Source organism: Centrocercus urophasianus, unplaced genomic scaffold (genome assembly GCF_019232065.1).
Source record: "Centrocercus urophasianus isolate 14NV4802_14NV808 unplaced genomic scaffold, USGS_Curo_1.0 seq_20, whole genome shotgun sequence".
NCBI lineage: Eukaryota > Metazoa > Chordata > Aves > Galliformes > Phasianidae > Centrocercus > Centrocercus urophasianus.
The window spans coordinates 11,643,423-11,670,620 of record NW_024884756.1 but is presented as its reverse complement, the minus strand read 5'-3'; the positions used below and the strand labels follow the sequence as shown (position 1 = coordinate 11,670,620).

The 27,198-nt window shown below is 40.0% G+C and overlaps 1 protein-coding gene across 9 annotated transcripts in view; it reads right to left on the bottom strand.

Annotated features, from left to right (window-relative positions):
• PLEKHM3 (pleckstrin homology domain containing M3) overlaps positions 1-27,198 on the bottom strand; it is a 106,306-nt gene that overhangs the window by 18,050 nt on the left and 61,058 nt on the right. For all 9 annotated transcript variants that reach the window (XM_042822309.1, XM_042822308.1, XM_042822305.1 and 6 more), the window contains 2 exons: positions 19,201-19,264; positions 1,175-1,332 (listed from right to left, as the gene is read on the bottom strand). In XM_042822309.1, coding sequence (XP_042678243.1) covers positions 1,175-1,332; positions 19,201-19,264 — 222 coding nt within the window. The remainder of the gene's footprint in view (positions 1-1,174; positions 1,333-19,200; positions 19,265-27,198) is intronic.

The window sequence follows — 27,198 nt, the reverse complement described above, 5'->3', positions numbered from 1 at the left end:
CAGCCTATCTCACCAAGCACCCTCACACACATTCTTTACAGAAAACTGTTTATAGAGCTCAGCTGCACACCTTGTATAGTTTATGCTCCCAGCTTTGTCAATGCATTTCGAAGAATGAGAATCTGGAGAAAGAATGTGCAAACAGTCATTGAAAGTCAGGTCAGGCTGAAAACCCCCAAAGAGGAGTCCTTGGCTACTTGTAATTTAACATCTTTGTACGCACAGGGGAATCAGATTCCTAAGGAAACCCTTTTAAGAGGCTGCTCCTGATTGTTTCCAAAGGTGGCCTTTCCTTTTTTTTTTTTTCTCTCTTCTTTCCAGTGGAACTCTTTGGAGAACAAATTAAAATGGCTATTTTTGAAACAACCAAAAAGTATTTATCTGTGGAGGAATGTGCTGCTGTCAGATACAGTCTTCTGCTGAGTTAAAAAAAAGTCCCCCTTTACTTAAAATCTGAGATACGTTTGCAAAAGAATAGTAATACTGCTGCACTGCTGAGTCTACACTGATATCCTGCATTTTGCTTTAAGATCTTCCATACAACTCCTGCCCCTAATCTGGCATCCAGTACTCCATTTAAGATGAAATAAATGTTCGTGGATTTAATCTAGGGCTGGGCACATACTTACACATATTATGTAACTACCTGAGAAGAGCTGTCATTAAAGGAAGGGGAAAACCAAAACGAAAAAAACAACAACAAAAAAAACTTGCATACATACAAAGAGGAGTGTGCACAGTGAAAATGAAGAATTACCCATAACATTTCACAGAGGAAACGTTCCAGATAAATGGGTACTGCTTTACAACACACAATCCCAGTACATCATGGGCCCAGTGACATCAGGTAGTGAAAAGATGCCTATGATCACACCAGAGAATCCATTTAGTGTTTTAAGACACTTTGCAAACTCAGAAATCTTCAAATAAATCACACGATGTGATCCTTCTGGGGAATCTTCCCATCTCAAGCAGCTGCTCTGAAACTTACTTTGGGAAGTAGTTCTCCCTATCTACTTCCAAGACTGTGGCCTCTCTGGGCCAGGAGCTTGTGCAGCTGCGTGGGAATGTGAATTAGTCAAATCCAGACCCCAGTTATTTAAAAAAGACATCATAAGGCTGAGAATCCACAAGGATACGTTAGGTGAATCAAATGTTAATTTAATTGCAGTACCTGCTTGTAGAAATATCTTCAAAGGGGTAAAGGATTTCTCCATTGTTACAAATCTCACAGATGAATCCCTTTTGACTACAGAGACTGCAGCTATACACATGAGAGGTGGCAAACTTGATCACCTTCCCCAAGAAAGGAGCCAGCTTTCCTTCAATAACCTGAAATAAGGATGACATTGTATGAATACATAAAAATGACCAGAACGTCCTGAAAGACTGAAAAAACATTAATACAGAAACACAGCTATGTACAGCTCAATAAAATAACAATAAAATATTTTCACAACTGTTATAGTTCCACGAAAACACAAGTGACAGCAGCAGCCATTGAACTGGCAATGATTCAAATGTGAAAGAGAGGAAAAGGCACCATCTCTTTAAGTCCCTATATGGCAGTGACAGACAAGACTAGCAACCATTTGAAGTGCAACAATGCATTCACATGCTGCAGCACAGAAAAATATATAGGAAAAGAACTTAAGGTTCCACATTATCATCTAACCAACAGCTACGGACACTGACTTCCAAAGTATGATTTTCAATTCCTGTTAATTTTTATGCACAAAGCACAGCTTTGTCTCTGCTCCTTTACTTCCAATGTACAGTCTTTTTTTTTTTTGCACATTTTTCATGCACAGAATCCTTACCTACTTTAGTAAGGTTGTATTTCCCATTGAAAGTCATTAATATACATTATTTCCCTCACTGTCAATGTGAATACGTTCTCAGATAAACTCTGGAATAGGAGGAAGTATTTTTTTTTTCCCCTCCAGTGTCCTGCTTTCAAAATCAAGAAGTCTCTCACTGCCAGACAACCCCGGTAGGCCATTAGAACTGATTAGCACTGCCTGTGTTTGTGTGAAAAAAACCCCAAAAAACTGGCATGTAGTATAGATTAAACCACTAGCCACAACACTCATCTAAATTTGTGATTCAGTGACAATGTCTCTATAAGGGGTACTATTCAGGCAAAATACTTTCCATTCACATTGAGTCTCCAGAGACTTTAAAGAATTCTGCTGGTGTCTGAAATAATGAAGATGGAATAAGGCTCTAAGTGTATACTCTTTACTCCTGGACTTCCTGTGGTCTGAATGGCAGCCTGCCAGGTTAGTGATAGAAATGTGTCATGAGATTTGATAGTGACCTCCTGTAAAAAAGAAAAAAAGAAAAAGAATGCACTAATTGCTGTTTGAAGGTTTACACAGCGCTGTGCCCTGGAGACTAAGAGTAGGGACATTTACACTTAAATATGTGTCATATTCACTTCAGGCGCCTTTTCCTTCAGTATGTAACATACAACTTGTAAACGGGTTTAGTATAAACGATCTTGAGAAAGCAAAGGTCAAGGCAGAGAAGAACAGCAGAGGTTTCAGAAGCATTCCTCTCCTGCGTCAAGCAGCAAGGAAATAAATCTGTGCTCTAGGGCAGTATCCTGCCCACTAGCTAAGACATCAACTGTTAAGGAGTGCAAAAAAGGTGCGCAGGCAGCATTGATGCTGATGGCACTGGCTGTGCGTCCTTTGCTTTCAGCTCAAGCCTGTTAACAGCAACAACAGGAAGCAACATTGTTATTGCTAGTATTGCAGATAGGACATCTGCTCATGCTAGAGGAAAAATGACGTTCCTATTGCATCCTGGTGTAGGAATATCCCCTTCAAGTAAAATATAAACAATGCTGCAAATGGAGCCATAGTTCAAGGTAGTGATATTTCTAACCTTATAACAGATGGGCAGACACTATTTTAGCTCCCTCAGGATGGGTTTTGTTTTTCATTTTGAAGAAATATTTTTTTCTGCTTGTAGCCTGCAGAGCTACAGAGGGTCAGAAAATCAAACAAGTGGGGAATAGGGGAAAGACACAAAATTGATAGCATTCAGGAAACAGGAGGAAAGAAACAGTGAAGCTACCCAGCTGGTGACACTGCTGCAATGACCCATTTAGTAGTAACAGATGAAATATGCATACAATGATAATAAGTAAACCACAGTTCATACATATTTTCCAAAGCACTTTCACACTACAGCAATCACCTCTGACAGGCTGTAAGAGCTCAGTTAAAATGCTAGGCTGAAAACAGAGCCGCAAGTAAATTCTATAAACCTGTAATAATGTCACTGTCAGCAAGGACTTCAGTGTTAAATCTCTGGATTAAATTCACATTTTACATAATGTAATGTACAAATTAACATAATCTATTACTATCTTAAGCACCAGGGGCAAATTTAAGACTGTACAAAGCACAAAGATTTCCTGTGCTGAAGAGCTCAAATTCTAACCAAGATGGATTGATAGCCCCCAAGGAGATGGTCCTATTCATCCTTATTTATTTATTTGTATGGCCTGCCATAGCAATGTAGTGGGTTGGTTTGTTACTCTGGCCACTGCAGACACACAATGAAGATCCTGTCTTCAAAGAACTCTGCATGTCGATTTTACAATGTGAATTACAGGCAATTTTACTGTATTATAGGAGGATGACAAAATGCAACATCAAACTGATATTACCACTATTTTTAGCATCTGCAAATTTCGTGTCATTTTACTTCATCAGAGACTTCAAGGCTGTGTACAGGAAACAACTTTGTCATTCATGTTTCTACCTAATAAAACCCTAATCTCTGTTTAACTCAGCAAGCAAAAGGGGATATTTCTATTTCTCATCCCCAGGAGAAGTTTCATGGTACCACTTCCACTGTTTTTATAGCTTTCGGAAAGGAGCACTGTCAAACCTTCTCCTGTGACTAAGCATCCTCATGACAGCCAGATGCCCAGGGCTGGTCAGTTCAGACATGCCAGAACCATGATGATAGAGTATAAGGATATTCTCCAAATTGATGCTGGAACCAGGTCTTAAGTCTCAAGGAAATACAGGTGATTAAAGAATTGTGTTAAAAAAAAAAAAAAACGTAATGCACCAGGTAGATATAAAGAAAATCACATGGAAAAAATCCTCAAGAGGCCATCTTGGTGGATCCAGCAACATCTGCGTCATTCTTTATTGCTACATCTGTTACTAAAGGCTTTCAAAGACAGAGACTCTACAGTTCGCTTGCAGTCTAACTCAGCACGTGTCTGTTCAGTCCACTTTGAGCCAGTCCTAAGCTTTAACATGAACATTTCAGTTTTCAGAAGAAGCTGAAATTCTTAACCTGCTTGCTCCATAAGCAGATCAGATACAAACGGAGAAAACCCTAACTTCAAGACAGTAGGCAATGCTTTAAATGCTGAGTGTCCAACAAATTTCAAATCAGGCCTGTGGCCCTGAAGGAAGAGGGTGACATGCAGCTGTTCAGCTCTCACGCATATCCAAAATAACTTGAGTCACTGTAGTAAAAACACAAGTGGTCCTTGCAATTCAGCTCTCAGGTGGAGGCTGAGACCTAATGACTCTATTACAAGTCACTGGCAGGCCCATTTGGCAAGCTCAACAGCGGGAAAGTCTCTTCCGCAGTATGCAGTAGGTCTGGAAAACTCATCCATTAGCCTAGCTGCAACGGCTGTTATTGCAAACCATGAGAAAATTATATGTTTTGGTTATGAAAGGGTGTAGGGCAAGAGAAAGTCTTTCAATTTGGTCTCTAAAAACTGCAGCTATTATTCATACATGGAGCACTGACATTGCAGTGTCATGTTCACAGCCTGCAGCTAGTAGGTCTACTGGAACTAGAAAGTAGTGTATACGATCCATCCTTTCAGCTCTCTTTGGTAACATTTGCACCCCATTCCATGAACAGAAAAGTACATCAAAAGAAATGGTATAGGAGGATGTTTACTCCACAAGACCATACTTAACCCAACTAAATAATCAAAATTTCACATCACTAGGAAGTGCCTGTGCACCTGGAAGACAGCTGTATTGGATCTGACCAAAGCAGAGCAGCAAAAATGAGCTAGTACTTGTGTTCCACATCCTACTTATCCATACCACAACATGTTGCCATTCACACAATCCCACCCCAATACTCCCACCTCTTTACCACATCTCATGTTTATCAGATACACTCAGAAAGAATTTAGGTCTCCAAAATTACCTAACTTCATTTAATCTAATGAGAATTATGAGTCCAAATCCTTTCAATATCTGAGCTAGAAGGAAATGGCTGGCCCCACAAATGACATTCCCCAAAACTGCACGCAATCCTGTGAAGTTCCTAGGATTTTCAAAACCTAGAGAACATAATTGGAACTGTAAAACCACACAATACTATGCACTGTAGAACAGTCTGTTATATCTCAAAAGCAGTACAGAAATTTAGTGCAAAACTTAGTAAATTAATAGTGGACTATAGGAACAGAAACTAAAAATTTCACTGACATAACCCTCTATCTTAATGCAGTCCCAAAATGTGCTTGCAAAGGCTTAAAAATACTTTCTGTCTCTAGCATCATGCTTAAACCAAACTGAAATGCTGCTGAGTTCAGATTTTCTTCTGTATACAGATGCTGCAGCACACACAAAGAGTAAGCTCTGTTTTCTAATCCAAATTATTTCTAGCACAGGCAGTAATATAATTATCCTAAATTGAGCATGAAAGATGATCATCAATCAATGAAGGGTGCAACATAGCTTCTTCTCCCTAAACTGGTCAAGGAACCCATCCCAAAAGGATTCTGAACATAGAGCCATGCTTCTACAGTTAACTTACCACTGCTGTAACATACTTTGCCACAGGCCCAAAGTTTTCTCTCTGAAAAGCCCTCATATTCAAATCAGAACTGCTATCTACCTCGGAGGATCTGGAAAACATTTTTCTGAGCTAGCGCTGTAGCTTTGCACGTTACAGATACAGACTCATGTCTCACATGTTAGGAATTGTATGAAAATACACACCCACACATACATACATAAAAGATGGGCCCTGCCCTCAAAGCACTTACAATTTGACACAGCAAATGGGCACTGCTTTTTTACACCAGCTAACCACATATTTCATCTCCAATCCTAAACAGGACAAACTCCATGTTTTGAGGGAGGCATCCCACCAGCAAGAGCATATCTGCAGGTAATAGGACTGCTACAGATGCGAGAGGAAAAGCCAGGAGAGCCCACAGAAGCAGCAACCTGCTCTGCTGCCCAGCCTCTGGCACGCAGGTCAGGAAAGCTGAGGTCCTGGAGAAGGTTGGGTGGTACTGGAAAGCAAGAGGTAAGGCAGGGACACATCTGCAGCAGAGTGAGAAATCAAAGTGGGGTTCACAGTATCTGAAAACATGCCAAAAGGGTGCTGGGACAATTATTTTAGATGATTTCTGAACAGCAGGTTTCCATACAAGACAAACTTACAAATAAAAATAATTTGATATAATTTGAATAATTTGTGTATATCTTTGTGGCACTGGTTGGTAGGGTAGCAGCGTAAACCACAATTAAGCTCTATATAAATGAGGTAGGAGGGAAAACAAAGGGTCTGCCTAATGCTTGCAGGCCAGACAGTATTGGCAGTGGCTATGAGCCTTGGCCACAATGCACAGGCATGTTTTTCCTGATTCAGCATAAAGACAGAAGATGAAAGACAGTAGGGGCTACTGTTTAAATTGAAATCCCTTTGGACACATCACATTAGCATGATCATGAGGGCAATGTGTGATCAAAGTTTCACTACCAGGAGAGCTGCTAGCCCCTAGAGGTTCCCTCATTCTCCCCTATAAAAAGACTAAATGTACCTTGCTCCATCAAGATGATGTTTTCAGAAACAACAGGCAGTCATTGTTTTTAGAGAATAAGAATGGGGCAGGTCACAACATCCTCCACAGGGAGAGAAACTGTCCTCAGTACCTACTGTGCATACAACAGGGTTGTTGCCAAGAGAGAACTTTTCACAGGTATTCCTGTCCCCTTCTTTCCCAACATCTTTCTGAGCCCCTAAGCCTGACCTGCACCAGAGCAGAGGCAGTTCCCTTTTCCCCAGCAGACGCCAAGCTCTGTCCTAACTCCCTCTCTTATCCCAGCTTTCCAGGCTGAGCATAACGCCAATAAAAGTCCACATCTGGAGCCCCTACCCCTGAAGCCCTAATCTCAAACTTAACTTTCCTACCCTGCAATACACTACAGGGGAGCAAAAAAACCAGCCCATTACAGCAGAGTGGAATCAAGTCACTTCCCTTTTTGGTCAACAAAGATTGCTTGTATGAGAACATACTTACCTGCGTGAAGGAGGGTTGCACAAACTAATCCCACAGAAGAGCAATGTTCTGAGCACAATGTTGCAATATATGAACATTTTCATAGTAAAAAAAAAAAACAAACCAAGAAAGTGAATGGTCAAGGTAGAGAGGCAGAATTAATCTCTAAATTCCTTCTAATTCAGAGATGGTGACCTAAACTTAGAGCTTTCTGAACTCTGTTTGCAAAAACAGAAAAAGACAAAAAAAAAAAAAAAAAAAAAAGCATTCAAAAAAGCCCTAATGCAAAATAATTTGTTAAGAGTTTGCTCCAGATCCTGAGTGACAGTTATTTAAATTAGAAAAGACGTAATAGCAGTTTCTGCCTGGGTGTCACAGGAAAGCAATCAATGCTGATTAGATAAGGATGGAAGTCCCCTCTAAACTCAGCCTGTTTTATTCCCAAAGACATAATATTGCAAGGGCTGTAAGTTCAATTAGAGGTAGGGGGGGGAAAAAAAAGAAAAACTGAGTCAACAATAAGGCACTATCACTTTAAGTACCGCCTCTGTAACCTCTTGCCCACCTATTAGCCCAGGACCACAGAAATAAACAGCCCTTGCATCATGGCCACATAAATTAATTCTCCCATCTATCAGACGTGATGAACTTTCTGGAGAAGAGGAAAAAAAAAGCAGTACAGTTTTCAGACATTTCTCAAGGGAGTGTGTGTTTGCTTTGAGGGCAGGGCACCTTTCAGCAATGCACGCTAAGTAGTAACAGGTAAAGAGGAAGACCTCCATCCCTGCAGGAGTCCATATGATGTGCACTTCTGTGAGAGTCATCAAACTTCCAATCCCGTCCGTGCATTTCTACCAACTTCTCAAAAAGAAAAAAGTGTAGTAAACGCTTACATAGCATGGAGATCGTAAGTATCTTCAATCACCTACATAAAGACTGTGTCAAGACAGGTGGCAGAGGGGATGCAGCTTGCTGATCTTTCAGATATAATATTCTGCTCAGTATGTAACACTGCCAAGGCCAAGAAGTCTGAATTCTAAAAAGCGCCATGGTGAAAGTGTCACATCAAAGGTTTCTGGATTAATGTAACTGTTTATATTTTTTTGCCTAAGTAATTTCCAACATACAATAATAAAAGCAAAATCAGAAGTTGTTTAAAAAAGTAATTCTTATGTTAAGACGCAAGTTAATGGAGATCATCAGCTGAAGGATATTTTACACAGACTTTCTACAGTCTGAGAGCAAGGAGGAAAACTACAAACCCCTGTAACATTCCATGAGCTTAGACAGAAGGGACAACCAACAACCACAGGCACCAGGAACACCGTCACTACACTGTGGATGTATGACTGGGGAATAAACCATGAAGAGAGACAGAACTCTCTGAACTGGACCTATATTTTCCTCATGTATTAGAAATGCAGGAGGAAAACCTTTGTTATAGAGCAGTATCTGTTGCTACTCCTGTGTCTAAAAGCCCTACCATTGGGGTTAAGTATTCCAGTTAAAGTGATGAAAACATTGTAAAACTCAGATCTCACTGCCACTGTGAGACAAGCTAAATTCACCAAATGGCTTTGTGACCCCACCCTCGTAAATCAGCTTGTTAATCATTATCGTCATAGAGGTGATAAAGCTGTTTTATAAGCCAACACCAAAGCAGTAACATTAACTACTTATGTAGAAGCTGATGTATTTCTCTGCAGATAACATTTATTGGAAGGCCCTCTCTTTAAAGATACAGGTTTGCCTCATAACCCTACTCTGGAGCACCAGCAATTTGTTCCATTTATTTCTCCAGTCCGATTTACATGTCAGACATAAGTGTTGCCTGGAGGGGATGGGTTAAGTGATATGAAATTGCTAGAGCACCTTGAACTATAGGTTCAAATCTCAACTGGATTGTCCTGGCCTCTCTTCCTGACAGAATAAAATTTATGATTATTTCTCAAGGCCAGACGCACACTTGCCTCTGTCTGAAACACAGAGACAATTTGCCAAGAGGCACTTATGCAACACAAAGAGACATGAAAAGGCCAAGAGGCACAGAGAAAACAGAAGGGGTGGTAGACATGAAGTTCATTCACTCTCTCCAATTCCATACACGGAAGGGACACAGAGTCCTTTAATTACTGGGGTTAGCGCCACAAGAATGCCTGTTATTGGAAGGAGTAGGAGTATTATAAGAAGTTATTGGAAGGAGTAGTCAACAAACAGTACACAGCTTTCCACCATCTTCCACAGTCAAGATTTCTTCATGTTCCTGGTTGTTTCCCTTTTATCCCTTCACAGACAGCCAGTTTTTAATGCAGCATTTGCTAACAAGCTCAAGGTAAGCTTCAGCCTTGCCTTGAGTATCACAGAGAACATACTTCCTGCACTGAATGAAAAAATAAAAAACTTCAGAACAGAATGGCTTAGATTCATCACCGTGTTCACCCCTCTCCAAATTCTATCGATGGGAGCTTTGTGGAGGAGGACTAAATACCCAGTAATCACCAGCACCTCCAGAGCACATGAGAAATATGCTTTTGAAAGAACTATCAATGACTGAAGAAAATAGGGCTGGATATGTAACCCTCCAGTCTACTCTTCCTGCTACAGCCCATCCAACTGACAGACTTGCTTAAAAACTTCTCACCACAGGGATTCCACAATTCTCAACACTCAAAACATCCAGAAAGCTTTTCCTACTACCCATCTCAGGTCTCTTTTGCTGTAGTCAAATGCCTTCGTTTCAGGCTCTATTTCCAATTCTTATACCGTGCAATTCAGAAAGCATTTTCTGATGAATTCACTTCTCTCTTATGAATGATCTTTGTTGCATGCCTGGAAGAAGAGTAACTTGAGTGCTGGAAGGCTACAGTGCTTGCCTTCCCCTTCAGCTAACTGTAGAACAAGTATTTTACATACTTATTAAGTGCGGAGAATGGCCGTTATAATGCCAAGGGTAAAATGGAGTCTCTACTCTCTAACAGCTTTCAGCAGAGTCAGTACTTCTGCCATTGACAGAATGAAAACATTGAGTTGGAGACAAGAATGCTGGAATATGCTTAGCTAAGGATAAACAAAAGCTGCAAAGCAGAGAAAGGGAAAACACATTCCCTGGCTGGGAAATTACTGACCATTTCCACATAGGGAACAGACAATGCTCCTGGACTGTTAATTTCCTTGAGGTTTTTTTCCCTTCCGTTCACCATATTCTTAACTCTGAATTCTTGTTATGATTTCAGTGCACAATTAATCTTGAGTTTAGAGGAAAGGGAAATGAAAGGAGGAAGGATGATCATGAGGTAAAACCCCCAGGGAGGCAGATATCAGATCTCAGCTCTGCCCCATCTTTGTGTAACATACAGGTCTGATCAGGTTTCCTTGCTCCACTTTGACTTCCAGTCATCTCTTTCAGATTGCCTGCCTTGTTTATTTAAATTGCAAGTGACTTAAGGGAAGAATGATTTCTTAATATTTGTGTGCATGCACACTAGAATCTATGTGTTGCTGTAAAACAAATAAAACCAGAACAAAACAGTAACCTCAGGAGAGCACAGCTCCAGCTTGGGATCTGCCTGGTTAGAAATGAACATAAAATGGGCAGCCAACTGGATGGGGAGGGTAAATGCCATGTTTTGGTTGTGTACAGACCCAGTTTGACTTGATCTAGGCTAACTGAAAGCACATCTTCGGTTGCTACAGCCATGCTACAGGCCACAATACCAGCTCCCAACAGTAAGGGTGACACCTTACCAGAGGGGTGTCACCCTTCCTTTCCTTTTCACTTTACACAGTCTTTGCAGATCCCAAGGGCCTGTTCAGCCAGTAGCATGGGTGAAAGCAGGATGGACGGGAGCAAGTGAGGCCAAGGTCTCTGTTGACCAGCTGCTGACACCAGTGCAAAGTGCTGACTCTGACACACACGCCACTATTTTGCCAGTGCTGGCCTTGACACAAAGAAAGACACGTAGGACAGCCATACATTATGCTGTGCTAACTTGTCGCTCACACAGGTCAGAAAGCATTCCAAAAGGAAACCTGGCGATGAACACCACAAAGAAAAACAAAACAAAATCCAAACAAATCAAATTGAAGCAGAAATGAGTGAGAATGTGAATAAACAGAAAGCACTGACTGGCTTTGACTTCCTTGCAGTCCGCAGGCAGTGACAGCAGCAATCTGCTGTTGGCAGTTTTTCCAAGCAGGACTGCTTGACATGTTGTACTTTTACTTGGCATTAAAATTACATTCCACCAGTTTGCCACTACAATTCTTAGAGACACTGGGAAGAGCAGGAAGAACAAAAACAAGTTCAAGAGCAAATGTTAGCCTGCAATAAGCACATTTAGAGAAAAGGCACAAGCAAAGACAGTCTTACTTGGGTTGAGAGAGTGGAACAAACTTGGGTATACACAAGGTTTGTCCATCAGTCCAAAGGAATTTATAGCAGGAAGCAGAGTCAGGGTTCCTCCAAACCCTCCTCTACTCCTCAAAGAAAGGAAGAAAATTCTGAAATTCTGCAGGTCTCTCAATTCAAGTTGGCAAGTGAGAAAGATGGAATTATCTCAGTATAAACAACATGCCTGGAAATTGGCAGTGCCAGCTCCCCAGCCAGCCCTGCAAAGAGACTTTCTGCCTTTGCACTCAAAGCACTTCAGTCCTCTTCCCTTTCTCTTTCCCACAAGGTTTCCAGGCACCTACATGTCAATTTTGTCACACCCTAAGTTCTCCTAATCTTGTCGCAAGGATGAATTATAGGTTGTTTTAAGAAACAGGTATTCAAGCAAAGGTTAAAGGCTGTTTTAATCAAACAAGCTTGAAAGAGTACCAGGAATTTGGCTGGTAGAGAACAGAAAGCAGCTTAAAAAAACATACGTGACTGTATACTCACGCAAGCAAATATGCATTCAGGCAGAGGTGTATGTATTCCTTTCTTTCTTTTTTTTTTTTTTTAATAAGACTCATCAGGCATGCGTGCTGAGACATTAATCTACGTTCCTACTGAGTAAGACATCATTTCATGAATGACATCACAAAACCAGAAACTTTTCTGCTTTGCATTGGACTGGATCAGTGCCATTTTAGGGAGGAATCTTCTCATGATTTCAGAACAAGGAATCAAAATCCTTAAAAAATTGTTAGAACTACCTGAAAAAACTCAGCTAGTACAAATTATATTCAGACTTTTTAAACCTCTTTTTCATCCAAGCAGGTAACTCCGAGATAGTATTTTCTTTCTCTGAGAAATTATTTCTAGGGATGTTACTTCTTGGAATATGCCCAGCTGCCTCTCTGAACAGATATTTTATGAGAAGTACAGCAATGAGGTTAGACTGATCTACAATACTGGGGCCTTTCATTCCCCCATAGTAAGGAGGAAAACTAAACAAAAATTAAAAAAAAAAAACCACAGTCTATATCAACGAGTACCAGAAAAGAGGCAGTGTATATTATTATTTCCTCTTCTAGGAGCTTAAAAAAAATTAAAAGAACTCTGGATATCTCAGAGGCTCTTGCAATCCACTGGTACCACTGCAGAGCTGTTTTAAGCAGTTCCACACTAGAAAGCTACACATAATACAAGTGGCACAAATGTCATATTCATGTGGAAAGCATCACATGTATTTAATAAAGCTTGCTGAAAATTCTGCTCTCAAGCAGCTGCAAACCTGTATCTCATACGAAAAATATCTATTAGCAAACTTGCTATATGCCCACGCTTCCCCTCCAAGTCTTTAACACACCTAATTAAACTCAGATGAACTCATCCCTCTGGTTGCCACCTGCCCAAACACTGCCCCCATAAGCCTGGCCGGCTCTGCCACGCTCTCCACCTGACCACGAGCCATTCTCAATGACAACTGCTTTCCCCAAAAGTACTGTGGTAAAAAGGAAATGCCAGTAAAACCCTTGCCATTACCACTAATTGTAAGCCAAGCTGTCAGCAGCTTGTGGAATTACATACACACCTGGACTATCAGCTAACCTGAAACGTTTCCTGTTCTGCTGAAAGGTGACTCAGTGCTAGCAAACTCCAAGGAGTGACAGAAACGAGTGATAAAGAAGCCACAGGAAAAGCATACAAACTGTATAACTGCTATTTTGCTAGCAGGCATTTTAATAGCTATGGAAATACACACAGTGTCATTTTTCCCACTCTAGGATTATTTTCATATTCTTCTGCTAATGAAATTATGACAATTATAAAGGCACAGGTCTAAAAATAAGGGCATAAATGTAGCCATTAACATTACGCTGTTATGGTCCAAGATGCAAATGTTTACATAGCTCAAGTACAAAACCATCTAGGTGACTCACAATTTTTATGTACATCAACTGCTCAATACGCTTGCTGTGACACCAGCAAACGACTCTAAGATGTAAATCTGAGCTGAACAGTGATTCCCAGTTCTCTTCAATTGCAGTAGAGGGAAGCAGGCTGTTTCCATTCTAAGATACACTTAAAATAGGCCAGATAGACTACCCTTCCAAAACTGTTTTCCCTCCCTTTATTTATATCCTGTCCAGGATGATTATTTTAAACATCTATATAGGAAAGTGAGACCCACCTTACCTTAATCCAACTACAAATGTCTTGTCTCAGAGAAAGCTGACAGCACAGAGACCATATCACCTACGCCTCAGAATGAACTAGACAAATGCACAGATGAATTCAGCAATGCATATTGCTGAATGCGTATGTTTCTCACTTCACCACACAAACTTCTCTTTCTTGTCTCCTGCCCACCAAGTATTTAAGAGCAGGAGCTGCACCAGACACATCAATTAAAACCCACCACTGCTTTAAGCCAGCTCTACTCTCAGCAATGTCTCTAAGCCCGTGTTCAGATGAGTACTGCAAAACACATCGCAGGACATGCATCCATTCCACATATGCATCAAACATTTTGTTCAGGAGGTTGGAGACATAAAGCTAATATTTTCACTACCATGCTGGATAGTGAACCACGGAAGTTATGACAGAGAGGTGCCTTGCATTTTGCTGCCCTTGCTGAGCTCAGTGAACTCCCACAGAAAACTGTGAAAGCCAAATTTTCAGCCATCTCAGCAGGATTGCATAGCCAAGTCTGACAAAACCTTAATTCCCCTTCTCATTTGCCACCTCCTGCCCCTCAAGCAAAGTAAGGGCTTGTCTAAACTTAGAAGGATCTGCTGGTACAGCTACATGGGTAAGTCTTTTTGGTAAATACATGTTTAAGCTGATACATCTTATATTGATTCACTGAATGAAACAAATGATGCCAGCAAGACACTTTCTCATATAGGTAACTGAGTTTGCACTAGTACTTTGTAAGTACAGCTATATCCATTAAGTGTGCGTGTTTGTTTTTGCCATGCACCTATTCCAGGAACAACTCTAACCAACCCCAAAGTATTTTGCCCAAAACCCAGTTTTGCCAATCAGTGCAGCCACATGCGCACTACTGGCTTTCACTAGCACAGGCCTGTTAGGTACCACTTCCTATCACTTCCACAGAAGAAACTGCTGTGTTATCAAAACTTTGTAGCACAGACCTGGTTCATTACAAGCTATCAAGCAGTTTTTTTTCCAAAATGCTACAAAAAAGCATCACCAACTTCCTCCATCTCAGTCTAGGAAAACAGAAAGCACACAAATTTCCCACCCGTAAAGGATGTACGAAACAAGTACAGGACAGGTTAAAAGCTTGAAAAAGTACACCAGTCCTAACCACTTCTTGGTTCTTCTAAGACTTTCTAATCCTTTTCTAACAATATGCTAAACTCAAATTAGGTGCAACGTAAGCTTCACTTAAGTGATTGAAATTCTTGAACAGAATCATTAAGATTTTTATATTGGAAATGCTTCTGTAGACCAATTTTTCACTTTGTTCAAAGCCCTATCAGATGCTGTAATCTCTACTAGTATGTCAAAGAAAGATGAAATCACTGGTATATCTTCCCTATTGACAGACATCTCCCTAATCCCCTCAACAAGTAAAGTGTCTATTCTGAAACCTTATAATCTTTTTACCTTAAGTAGTGCAACAGTGGACATTCTCATTATGGATACTTAATCCTCTCAAAGATTATAAACTTCTGGCCTTGGTAATATTACTGTGGCAAAAAGTTCCTCATTCTCATTGTGTATGCTGCAAAGAAGCATTTCCATTAAAGATTTTAACACCCATCTCATATTCACTGCACAACCTGTGCTGCATTACAATGCAACTACTGTCCACTCTTCCTCCCCATAGTTCTTCACAATATCTGTGTGTTCATCCAAAGCAAGACAGTCAGGGAAGTTGATGTGAATTAAATTGATACTTTAATTAAATGCTAATGGATTAATTAATCCATGATATAAAAATGGATAAATCATTACTACACTAAGTCCTTTTATGGATAAAAAAAATTCAGAATGAAAATGACTTTAATATCATTTAGCTCAATTCACTTCAAAATGAAAACTGCTGATATTTTGAATAAATATATTTACAGTGGTTCAATACAGTTCAGTTCAACTCATCATTTTAAATTCCCATGCTCTGTAACTTCAAATATATTTTCCTAATTATTTTTGTGTAAATGTATCTTTATCTTTTCAAATCTCAGATCTCATTCAACATTGCCATCCCTGACATCCAGTCATTTTTGTTGTTACAGTGACCCTTATTTTACCATACCTTTTCATGGTAGTTTAACTGGGATGAAATCATTTCCACAAAGAAAAGATTTTCTAGTGTGAAGAAGAATGTGGCATTAAACACTGTAAACATGCACATTTTACTATTTAACATAAAGAACAGGCATGACATATTAGTTGTTCTGTGTGGATTAAGCACCTGAACTTCAAGCTCGTCACAATTAGCACTTCAAGTCTTCTACTTGTAAAGCTCCACTAATCTGGAATCCAGTTTAAATAGCAATAATTAGTTTTCCAAAGAAATGCAATATTCTTGCCTGAGTCAGTTCCTGTACAATTCACTGTTTAGCAGTGTAAAATCTGTCAGCGTCACCAAAAATAGTTCCAACCCACAGAAAATGAACAGATACTTTTGAATTCCAATTTGCACGCATCGCCTTCACACGTCCAGAAACCCAGTGGACGTTAGCAACAGCAGCAGAGAATAAGTTCCCAACATGCAGTAGGTTTGTGATGAAGGGACTATACTGCATGTAAGCAAGAAGAATTGTTTTTCTTAGTCTATTATCGTCTGCTAAAGACAGTAATTTGAAGAGTGAAGTCTTGCTTCCTGTCAACTGGAGGTTGTCTTCTTTAAAGTATTAGTTGATTGGAATAGCTCTGAAATACACTGGCTAACAGGGAAGCAGTGATGTTTTAGCAGCAGGCTAAGCAGTGACACAGAACAAATGATTCTTTGGAGAGGTAATCATAGGGAGGGCTAAGTAAGTAAGTAAAGAAAAATAAAAGTGTACCAATGGGATAGAATAGGAAAGCTGTCACACTCAGTTTCTGCTCATTAAATCTGTACACATCTACTTAGTTATCTCAGCTGCTAATGCCTAAAATGACAACAAGAACAAGAAGAAGCTAAGAATAAATTCCCCATGAGAGTGTCCATGGATGGACTTGCTATAAACTTTGCTGTAGTCACTAGGATGCTGGTTTGCAATGCAATATTGCTGGGATGCATGTGTGTTTTTCTCTATTTTAAATAAACACACATACACAAATAAAGAATATCACCTACTCCCTCTGGTAGGGTCCTACTCACATCTGCCATTACAAAAAGTACCTCCTCACTTGAGAGTTAGGCAAGTTTCCAAAACTGATGGCATCTTGTCTATTTTTTTTCCTCCCTCAGTTTTGAATCTCAGTTAAGGTCTTCCCTAGTAGAGCCCTGGCCAACTGGATCCAAATTAGAACCATTCTCACCAGTAAGTACTTTGCCACACCCATAACATCTAGGCATGGAGATTTAAATTGTTTCCTTTTAAAGTAACACTGTATGATGCTTGATTATCTGACACCTCCAACTTTTTTTTAGTACCTGAGAACAGATCCTTAGCACATTTCTAAAATACAGCTGCTTGGTTGAAAATGACTGCTTGTTTTCCAGGATCTGTAAAGAGAATCTGGCTAGGAAACAAATAAGAATTGAGCTGTGACTAACCAAGGTAAAGGTTGCTTATATCTGCAGATTACCCCTCTCTGCTTTTCTAATTCACTCACCATGCTTTATCTTTCCATTAATCTTTAATAAAACTTTTAGTTAATTCTCCAAACACACACAATATACATGACAGCAGGACACAGCGTAAAAGCAGCTCATGGATATGAAGAAATAGGCAGTAGAGGAATCAAAAGGAGAGAAAACTTTTAGGATTAAAAAACACCCCAACTCAACTGCAGCTGAATGGAAAATGACGAGCCATATGGAGAAAGCAGCAGGAAGGGGCAAAGTGGGGGACACAGCAGGGTCTTGTATTTCCCTCACCAGGGCCTTCCAACCCCTTTCCAACTTGGTTACATTTTGACAAAAACAGATAATGGGAATTCAAACCTGTAGATGCTGAAATGTGAAAAACCCTTTCTAGGCTGACATCAAGGATATGGCTAGATTAAAAGGTAAATCCAATTTAACCAACCCCAGTAGAAATGGTAATCAAATTATACTGCCTCTAAACATGATAAATCTGGGGCTTGGGCCCTCAGGGGAAGAGAAGGCGTTTTGCAAACACAAATAAACACAAAGAAACATACTAAAGGGAACTGCTAAATCAATGAATGAATCGTGACTTCTACCCTCCATCCCTCCCACAGGGTGCTCGATAAGCTGCTGATTGCTTCTAAAACATCTACTACCAGTGTTGGAAACTGATTAAGCAGCTTACAAAGCGCTGGGGGCTAATAGACAGGCCCACCAGGGAGACTGCAGCTCTGGAGTTAAGTAGCTTGCTATTTCATGCCTTGATTATTAGAGATGATAGCAGAACATGCTGAAAGGATGTAGAAATTTGCTTTGGATGACTGGCCTTTTTATTTTATATATGGAATCATTTCAATTCCACGACTTTACCAGCCAACAAAAAACCTGCAGAATCTGTGGCTCTGTAGTTTCCAGCTCTGAGGGCAATTTGAACTACATCAATTTAAGAAATCAACCAAACACCTCAAACTGACTATACTGCCTGTTACCCTGAAGAAATGGTAAGATTGGACAAGTGAATTATCAGTGGAAGAAGCTTAAAATAACATGTTTTACATGTCACTGATAACAGCATAGAAGCAGATGGTGCCTTGGTCAGCTAGCAAATCTTACCTCATTGCTTCCTTCACTGTGTATCTAAACATGGCAGCACATTCACCTTGGACTCCCTGTCCTTTTCAGTTCTTTCTTCTTGTTTAATCTTGTATGTGACAGAATTCTGCTGTTCAGGCAGATGCATTGCAAGCTGTTCACTTAGCTCAATCAACACCAACACAAAGACACGTTTTGTTGGTGCATTATCTCTTCCATGGTCATAGTAACACTGCCTGACTTTGTAGTGTGTTTGATGAACTTTTTTTTCCCCTTTTTAGTATTGTTGTAATACCTAGCAGACTTACTTAATAGGCAGGTTGCACTAGGGACTGTACAAACTCAAATTCCTAAAGAACTACTCTTTCAAGCAAAAAAGTAAATACTACTTGTCACTACTCGTCTCCAGTTGAGCTTCAGATGAAAATTTCTCCCAGCAAAGTTTTCTCTTGTGGCCTATTTCTAGTTCTATTTCAACACTGCAGCCCTACATTTTCTCTCTCAATACTAACCAATGCCCTGTTAGCCCACTTTTATATCAAACTATATACCACAGAGATCACTTTAAAGTAAAGCAACTTACATTTTGGTTAACTTGAAGTGGGAATACACAATTAGCATTGAAGAAGGTGGTAAGAGAAAAGTAGAATTAATGAATGAACTTACCTGCTGGAGGTCCGCCAGAGAATAAAGATGGATTTGCTGAAGAAGATACTCTCTTGGAAAGATCCTGAAAAAGAGAAGAACTGATGCACTGAAATGCTTCTAAAAGACAAGGGTTTTTTGACTGCGAAACTCAAAGATTTCTTCCCTTCCCCAAGAGACTGCAGAACAAAGGCATTAGCAAGAGAATTTGTCATTAACTACTTTTCAACATTCCTCAAGGACACAACTACTCCACAATTTCCACAATGAGAATGAATACCACACCAGTGTCATTTGCCTACATGTTTTCCACCATAAAACTGACTGATATAGATTCCCTTTTGTACACAGAAAATCTGTATTGGAATAAACTTTACAAAGACTTATTTGAGAAAGTTGTATTTTTCTTACATAAAACATAGGTTCAAGCAGGACCATTGACTATCGTCTGACAAACATGTGCAATAAAGCTAAATTACAGAAACTGAAACAGATGTCCTTAGAATGACTTCTAATAAAATGAACAATGGAGTTCAAGTAAGAGTACAGAGAAAATCAACTTTGTGAAGTCAAGTGGATATTAGCAAGAAAAGTTTATGAAAACCCATGCATCTGTTGGGAAAAGTATCTAATTAAAATGTCTACCTTTGTGCGAACAGAGGCACAAGCAGCTAACCAGCTTTATTTCCCATCTGCCTAGGACAAACTTAACACCATGCTTAGGCATTCCATTGAGAAGATAATCACATCGCTCTTCCGGAAAAAAGAAACCCAACATATGTAGAATAGCAACTACTTTACAATATATATTGTTTAGAGAAGAATTTCCTACACTACAATCATGACAATCACATAGTTTTTAGGTAACGCAGAAACCAAATTACTGACCTTATTTAACACATGAACAAAGCTCTGATGAAGATCAGTTTGCAGTGGTAGAACTGAATGAACAGAAAGTCCACCGGACATGAACAAAAAGAAACTGTCAAGATACTGAAAGATCGATACGAATTTGATGATAATATGAAACTAATGACAAAGTACACAGGAACTCAAGAGATTTTAGAAACTGGAACAACATAATTAGCTCAACCACAATTCAGCAGGCCTAATAGCATCAACAGCAATCTTTGACAAAACACTGAATCTCACAAATAATGGAAGCACCCTGTTTCATCCTGCTTATCAGGTGCCTTAAACAACTATTTTAAGGTGGTGCTTTCAAAGCCGTCTTAGAAGGATTAGGACTTTTCACTGATGTAAAGTGAGCAGTAAGAAATCCTGCCACCCTTTTTGTGTTTTTGGAAAAAAAACTAATCTTTGTTGGAGTGGGAAGGAAAGAGCTCTGCAAGCAAGGCACTGACAACTGGGCGCTGCCTATTTCATGGCACTCTTCTGGAGCAAGATTATGCCCTGCTCTTTCTTAACTCACTAAGCACATCTCCCCTAGCCAGCTGTTTCACTAGCCCAGTGCATTTTCCCCTTTCAGTTCTGTATACTATGCCGTTGCTTCAATCAGAAGTGAATGTGTTTCAGTGGCTCTGTTGCATCATGCCTTCATTAAACATTTGGCACAGTGTCAAAGATAGCTAGAAACCAGTCAAAAATCCAGGTATCAGACAACATGCGACACTTGGATTCCTCATTTACATGTAGAAGATTATTAAAATTGATTGCTAAGACTTAACTCTGAGCAGCATTTCAAAGCCTTTAGTATTCTTCAGCTCTCATACAATTTATCTCATTAAAATTTCCCCTTTATTCTCTCCTGATCACACACAGGCACTAAACAGCATGATAGCTTTGCCAGGAAGTGTATTATTTGCTGACGCCCTTACAGTACTGCTAAGGAAAATAATTAGCTAATGAAAGATTTCCTTTTCTAGGCTACAGAAAGTCTGTAGCCTGAACAGCCCACAAGGCAGAAACTGTCAATGACTAATATCACTGACTAACATCATGTTCCCCTGCCTTCAAGGACTGCATTTTATTTCCTGCAAATTGTAACTTCTAAAAAGCATGCTGACGAAGAGCAAACTAAGGATCAAGTGATGGCCGTTGCCAAAGGTCTCAGCCAGCACAGGCCCTGGTGACACCTCTCCTCACATCCACCTCCCCTCCTGAAACATGTGTGCAGCAATAACTCTGCAGACCCAGCATCCAGCACTCATCATTCCTTCCAAACCTACTTCCAGGAACAGAAGTTGGCACTACTCTCTCAGCCTAATGTAAGGCACAGAAACACACACATGAATGACACTAAAGAAATGACACTATGGTCATTTCACTATGGCTTTCCTGTGATATGGAAACTGAGGCATTAAAAAACCCTCAGTAAGTAGGGCTGATATGGTTTCAGATTTGCAATCTTCCTGTGGTCTGCCAAAGTTGAAAACAAACATGAAAACACTTCAACAGTCTAAAAGCTCAGTCCCTGATCTCTTAAAATATAAATTACGTGCCTTCACCTCACCTGTTGTGAGTTGAGCAACAAAATGTTACGGAGTATTGATGAGAAGGTTCAACTTTTGCTGTCATACCACCAGCATCTGCCTCTGACATTGCAGGCCAAAATAATAAAGTGGAAGACATTATTACTTTCAGAGCAATTGTTGCAACTTGGGAAGGCATTGCTCCAAAATACATGTTTATCACCAGCGTTGTCAGCCTCTAGTAGGTGGAGAACAGCTACACCTCTAGTAGGTGGAGAAGCGCAAAAGGCACTAGAATACCAGACACAAATGCATATTTAAAAGAAAACAACCTATAAAATGCAGGTAAATCAGTTGGGGCAGGAAATCCACACTAAACAGTCCAGTGAACAAGAAAATGAATAACATCCAGCATTTCCAGAGGTCTTCCATAAAAGTTCTCTAAATCTAGGGACATGACTGTAACATATTTTGCAGTAAGGGCACATAGGAATAATTTAATAATTCAGTGTCTCTCCCTTCTTGTCTCAAGATACTTCTTCTCATGCAGACTTCAAGTCTTTCATCTTCATCCTTCTGCCAACAGTAATTGAAATTGAACACAGGAAACCAGACATCAGAGTACTGCAGGTGAGATGGGACTCACACAATCAGTGTGCCACTGCATTAGCATCTGGACAAAGTATTACATAGCATCCAAATCAGCCTAGAATCACATCTGTGGTTAAAATTGTGACATGGACTGCAGAGCAGAATGGGGTAACTACACTCAGAAACAATTCACTAGAAAATACATCTCTACTTTTCACAGGAGAAGGTGCTTTGAACACGCTTGGGTTAATTTAAGTCCTCTGACTGAAAAGACCAAAACATGTGTTTGCATTTGGTATTTTAAGTTTTTCTTTTGACATAAAGGTCCTTTACAAACACCAAATGGGAAATCTCTTGCAAGTCATTTGAAAGCAAAAGAAAATACGTCCACTCTGTAAATCTTTTGATTGATGCTCTATGAGACATTGATTTTTTTTTTTTCCTAAAGTCAATTAAAAGCATTCAATAAACAGTGTCCTTTCAGTCAAATCTTAAGGCACAGAAAAAACTCAGAGTGAGCTAGGCAGAGGTCAAATGCAAGATGTTAGGACTCATCACAATAAAAACCCAAACTTTTGCTGCTTCAGAATGTGACCTGTGACCCCTGAGAAGCAAATGGTATTGAGTGCACGTCCCACTAAAAGCACCTCCTAAGCTTTCACGAGGTTTGGAAACTGCCAGCCCAGTTTCATCACTGATGCAAAACAGAACAGTTATGAGTCACAGGATTGCAGTGCTGTAAACCCTGGCTACCAGTCAGAATTAAGTCTGCAGTGAACAAACTAAGTTCAATGCCAACCAGCCCTTTAGCTTTGCCAATCCCTACGAACAATGAAATCCAAAGTCCTGTTGGTTAAAGGTCTTTTAATTGCTTTATTGTAACGTGCTAGCAAAGAGAGCAATCAATGTGAGCAGGAAAGAAACTTACCACCCTGAGACTTCGGGTCCAACTAACACAGAGAATTAAGCATTCTCAGATTGCGATTATTATTATTTCTTGTTTGATATATATCAGCCTTCAGGCAAGACAGAACTTGAAATTTCAACTGTTTCCTTTCAGAGGATCTTATCATGTAAGTATTTGCACAAACAAAGGTTATCTTTCAGTGTCCTCCTGCAAACAGAATCACCGATAAGGCTTTGCTTTTTGCATTTGGACAAAGTGTGTAGTCATGGTGCTTTGTTAGCACTAAGTAATTGCTCTGCATTTAAAGCCTGTTTATCATCAGCTTGGGTCATTTTTCTCCAGTGGGTTAAATACCCCCGACAGCTTGGCCAAAGCTTCAACTAATTAATCTGCTCAAGCCTGACACTATAACCAAAGTACAAATGTGATAAGGAAAGTGAACTCTTCTTTTTATACCACAATCAAAAGAAATCAAGTTAGCTGGCTGGTAGGCACAGTCATGTTTCTTTTGTACCAAAAAGCCTGCTGAAAATGGAGATTGGGGCAGGGAGGAAAGGGGAAGCTGGCACCATGATTTCACGTACCAGCCAGGAGCATCTTGTTTGGCCAGGTTGAGATTTGCGTGGTTGCGCTCTGATTCATGGGAGATGCAGATGCACCAGTCTAGCACGCTGCTACATTCAGAAGTTCCTCCACCCCTCTGCAGGAAACTGCTACACCCACAGCTGGCACAGCACCCCAGATACCAAGTCCATTTCCTCAGACAGCACTGTTTGTAGGCTGGCCCTGCGACTTACACCACCACCAATTTACTTTTAAGTTACTGCACCAGCAGGCAAGCCAGCACACTCTGATTTCCACCATTCCTGCTACACTGAACACATTTTTTATCCCCTAGACAAAAGGCAACAGAACCTCTTAAACCCTTGCTTGTGCACCTCTGACAGCTGTGAATGTGCATGCAGCAGGCAGGTAGGAGAAGCTCGTGCTCTTATCTGTTCCACCGCACCTCAAACTTTTCAGAATTACTTTAAGCAGTGGAGAGGGATATAAGTAACTCGACAGTGAATTCAAATACATGGGTCTGTTAATTTAAGTTACAGAACAGCAACAAAGATGAGGGAGAAAAAGTAGAATGTTTTACTTGCATTGCTATTTCTTATATTTTTATTCAGGCTTCTGCTATATTGCTTTTCCTTAGCAATCCCAGCTCCTAGGAGTACACTGGGAGAAAGAACCCAACTTTCCAGTCAGAAAAGTTACTCAGGGAAATAGGGTCCTGGGAAACCTGCTGATTCAGCTGTCAAAAGCTAATAATAAATTAAGAAAATTAAAATAGTAATAAAATTGATAAGGTATGAATGATTTACTTCTTGAGGTATTTACACAAGATTGTTGTCCGTTGCTTCCCCCCCCCAATCTAGGGTTTTGGTTAAAAAACCTAAACACTTCTGAACCATTTCAATTTCACAAGGGAACTCTTCCGGGAACAGCCGTTCTCTAAATAATTTCAACCCACACTAAGTGCTAGATTGATTACCAAGCATGTCCAGGTAAAGTAATTTTTCATGTTGTTATGAAATTCCCCATGAGCATTCCTAAACCAGCTAATCTTTCGTCAGCAATCCCAAATCAGGAAATAAACTTCCAGCAAAAATGCAGTGTAGTAAGTCTCTCTCCTCTGTGGTTATTTCAGTAAGGTTAAGGTAAAATTGTGAAAGGAAAGAATTACTACAGATCAAAAACTCAGGAACCAACTATCATCAGTACTAAAAGCAGGATGCAGAGAACTAGTTAGAGACAAATTTCATCTCGAATTCAAAATAGCTTGAAAATAATCTTGAAATCAAGTTGGAGAAAAATCCTTGAAGTTCCCTACTGTAAGTTCTGATATAAAAACACTGCAATGACAATGGCACAAGTAATATTTAATGCAGTTTCCACAAGCAACAGGAACTTCTTTTTAAATCAGTATATTATTTTAAAAAGTAATCTAGTCTCAAAAAGAGAAGGAAAACTACAATTTTGAGAGAAATCTAGTACTACTGATCTGTTTGACAAGGAAGTGCAGATGTACCCCTAGACCAGAAAATGCTAACATGAACCTGAAGATACACTGGAAAAATATATCTCATCTCTCTCAGCACACACCTCAGCTGGATGCTTACAACGGTAGAGCACTGCCTTGAGTGCTTTCAGTTTACCCTTGACTTAAACAGATTGCAGTACTGCCTTCTGCCTGCGGCTGCTCTGACAGCAGTCTTGTTGCTCCAGAAAGTTGAAATGAAAACTCAAGATCTACTTTAACTTCATACTGAGCCCTCCACAATTTCAGCCAAATATATTTTTAGGGTGTTAACTTAAAAGAAGCCCACAAACACAGTTACTTCTTCAAAACAAACAAACAAAAAGAATTGAAACAAAGAGGTGGTCTGTTTGTAAGGGCTCCAAGCATGCTTCATTTTAACTAGTGCAATGATCACATACACACAGTATCTACATAAAATAGTGGCACAAGCATTTTTCTCTGTGCTTTCTCATTCTTCCTTCCTTTCAGGTGTCATTTGGTCTTAAAACTAAATGATCTTATCCTCTCAGAATATCCAGATATCTTCTTTGAATGTATTTCTCTCCCTCTCTTCTCCTAATCACCTGAACAACACATTTCCTTTTCTCACTTAACTCATAGCCCTGTGCTATGAAATCACATCCTTTTCTTGCTCTCCTTCTCAAATTTTCTTTTTACAGTCAATTGCTTTCACAAGCTGTGTCTTTGTTCCCTTGCTTTGGAATTTTCCACTCTCCAAATGGCTTACTGGGTGCAGAGAAAATGGTGAAAAACGCTCTCTTTTGACAGTCTGAATATGACTTAACGACCTTCTGTTGTTCTTGGTCTGAAAGACAATGTGACATAGCCCCAGCTTCACATATGTGAGGTATTTGGTTGTATAGTGATTGCATAAGATCAATCAGGAATTTTGTGATGTGTTTAGACAGGTTCTCCAAGTGCCACACAAATATTTTGAAAATAATCTATCCTTGTGCCAGAAGTGATATGTCTAAGACCACACTGTAGGAAGTGACAGGACTCTATTGTTCAGCATAGCTGAATCTGGGCTTGTTCCGTTTTGTGCTGACAAACCAGCAGGCTCAGTTGGGACCATGGGGGTGCAGCACTGGAGGTGTACCTTTAACTTCCTTCTGCAACTACAAGCTCTAATCTGGCTTTCTTATAACACACCATGCAACATATCCAGATCTCGGGGAAGATTTTCCATTTAGTTTCTCACCACCATACACAGAACAACAGAGGACATTAGAATGAGCACTAACGTACTGCATAATCTGTTGCAGAGTTTCTTGCCTCATTCCACTGCCATCTGTCTATAACATCTGGGCTACCAACACTGCAAGTTCAGGTGTGTCGTTCAGAGAAAAGAGAGCTTAGAGTGTGCTCCAAAGTAAACCTAGGTTACACTACCCTACAGTAGACATGGAAGTACCTGAAGGCCACACACACACAAAAAAAAAGTCACTCTAGCAGGCCTTTGCCCAGAAGAGCCTTCAACAATGACAAGAACAGAGGAAGACAGACTATGGCATAGGAACACAGTTAGCTTGTTTCACACCCTGAAACGAAAAGAAGAAAATAAAACCAGAACAACGCACCATTCACAGAATAATCTAATCATTCAATAGACTTGGGGATTCTTGCTCTTTCCTACCTATCCACTTCATTGATGTAATCTTGTTTGCTTGTGCCATTTATTCATCTACCTTGGAAGCTCTGGTGGGGTTTGTATAGCTCCACTTGTACTAAATCAGTGTTGGTTCCAGGTTTTGTCTTGTACACTTCTGAACAGAATCCACCCAAGCAAGGCAACCAAAACAAGTGAGAACTTGTTAAAGATATTTGAGGCAAATTACTTCTGTTGCAATGTTGAAGTGATGGTCATAACATTTCAGGCGTAACAACATCTCTTGTAAAACAGGGTGCTCACCAACTGGCTTGTATCTTCAGCAGGCCAATCCCCAGGGAACACTGCTGATATGCACCAGTGGGGGGCCTTATTTCTCCTCTCAGACGAC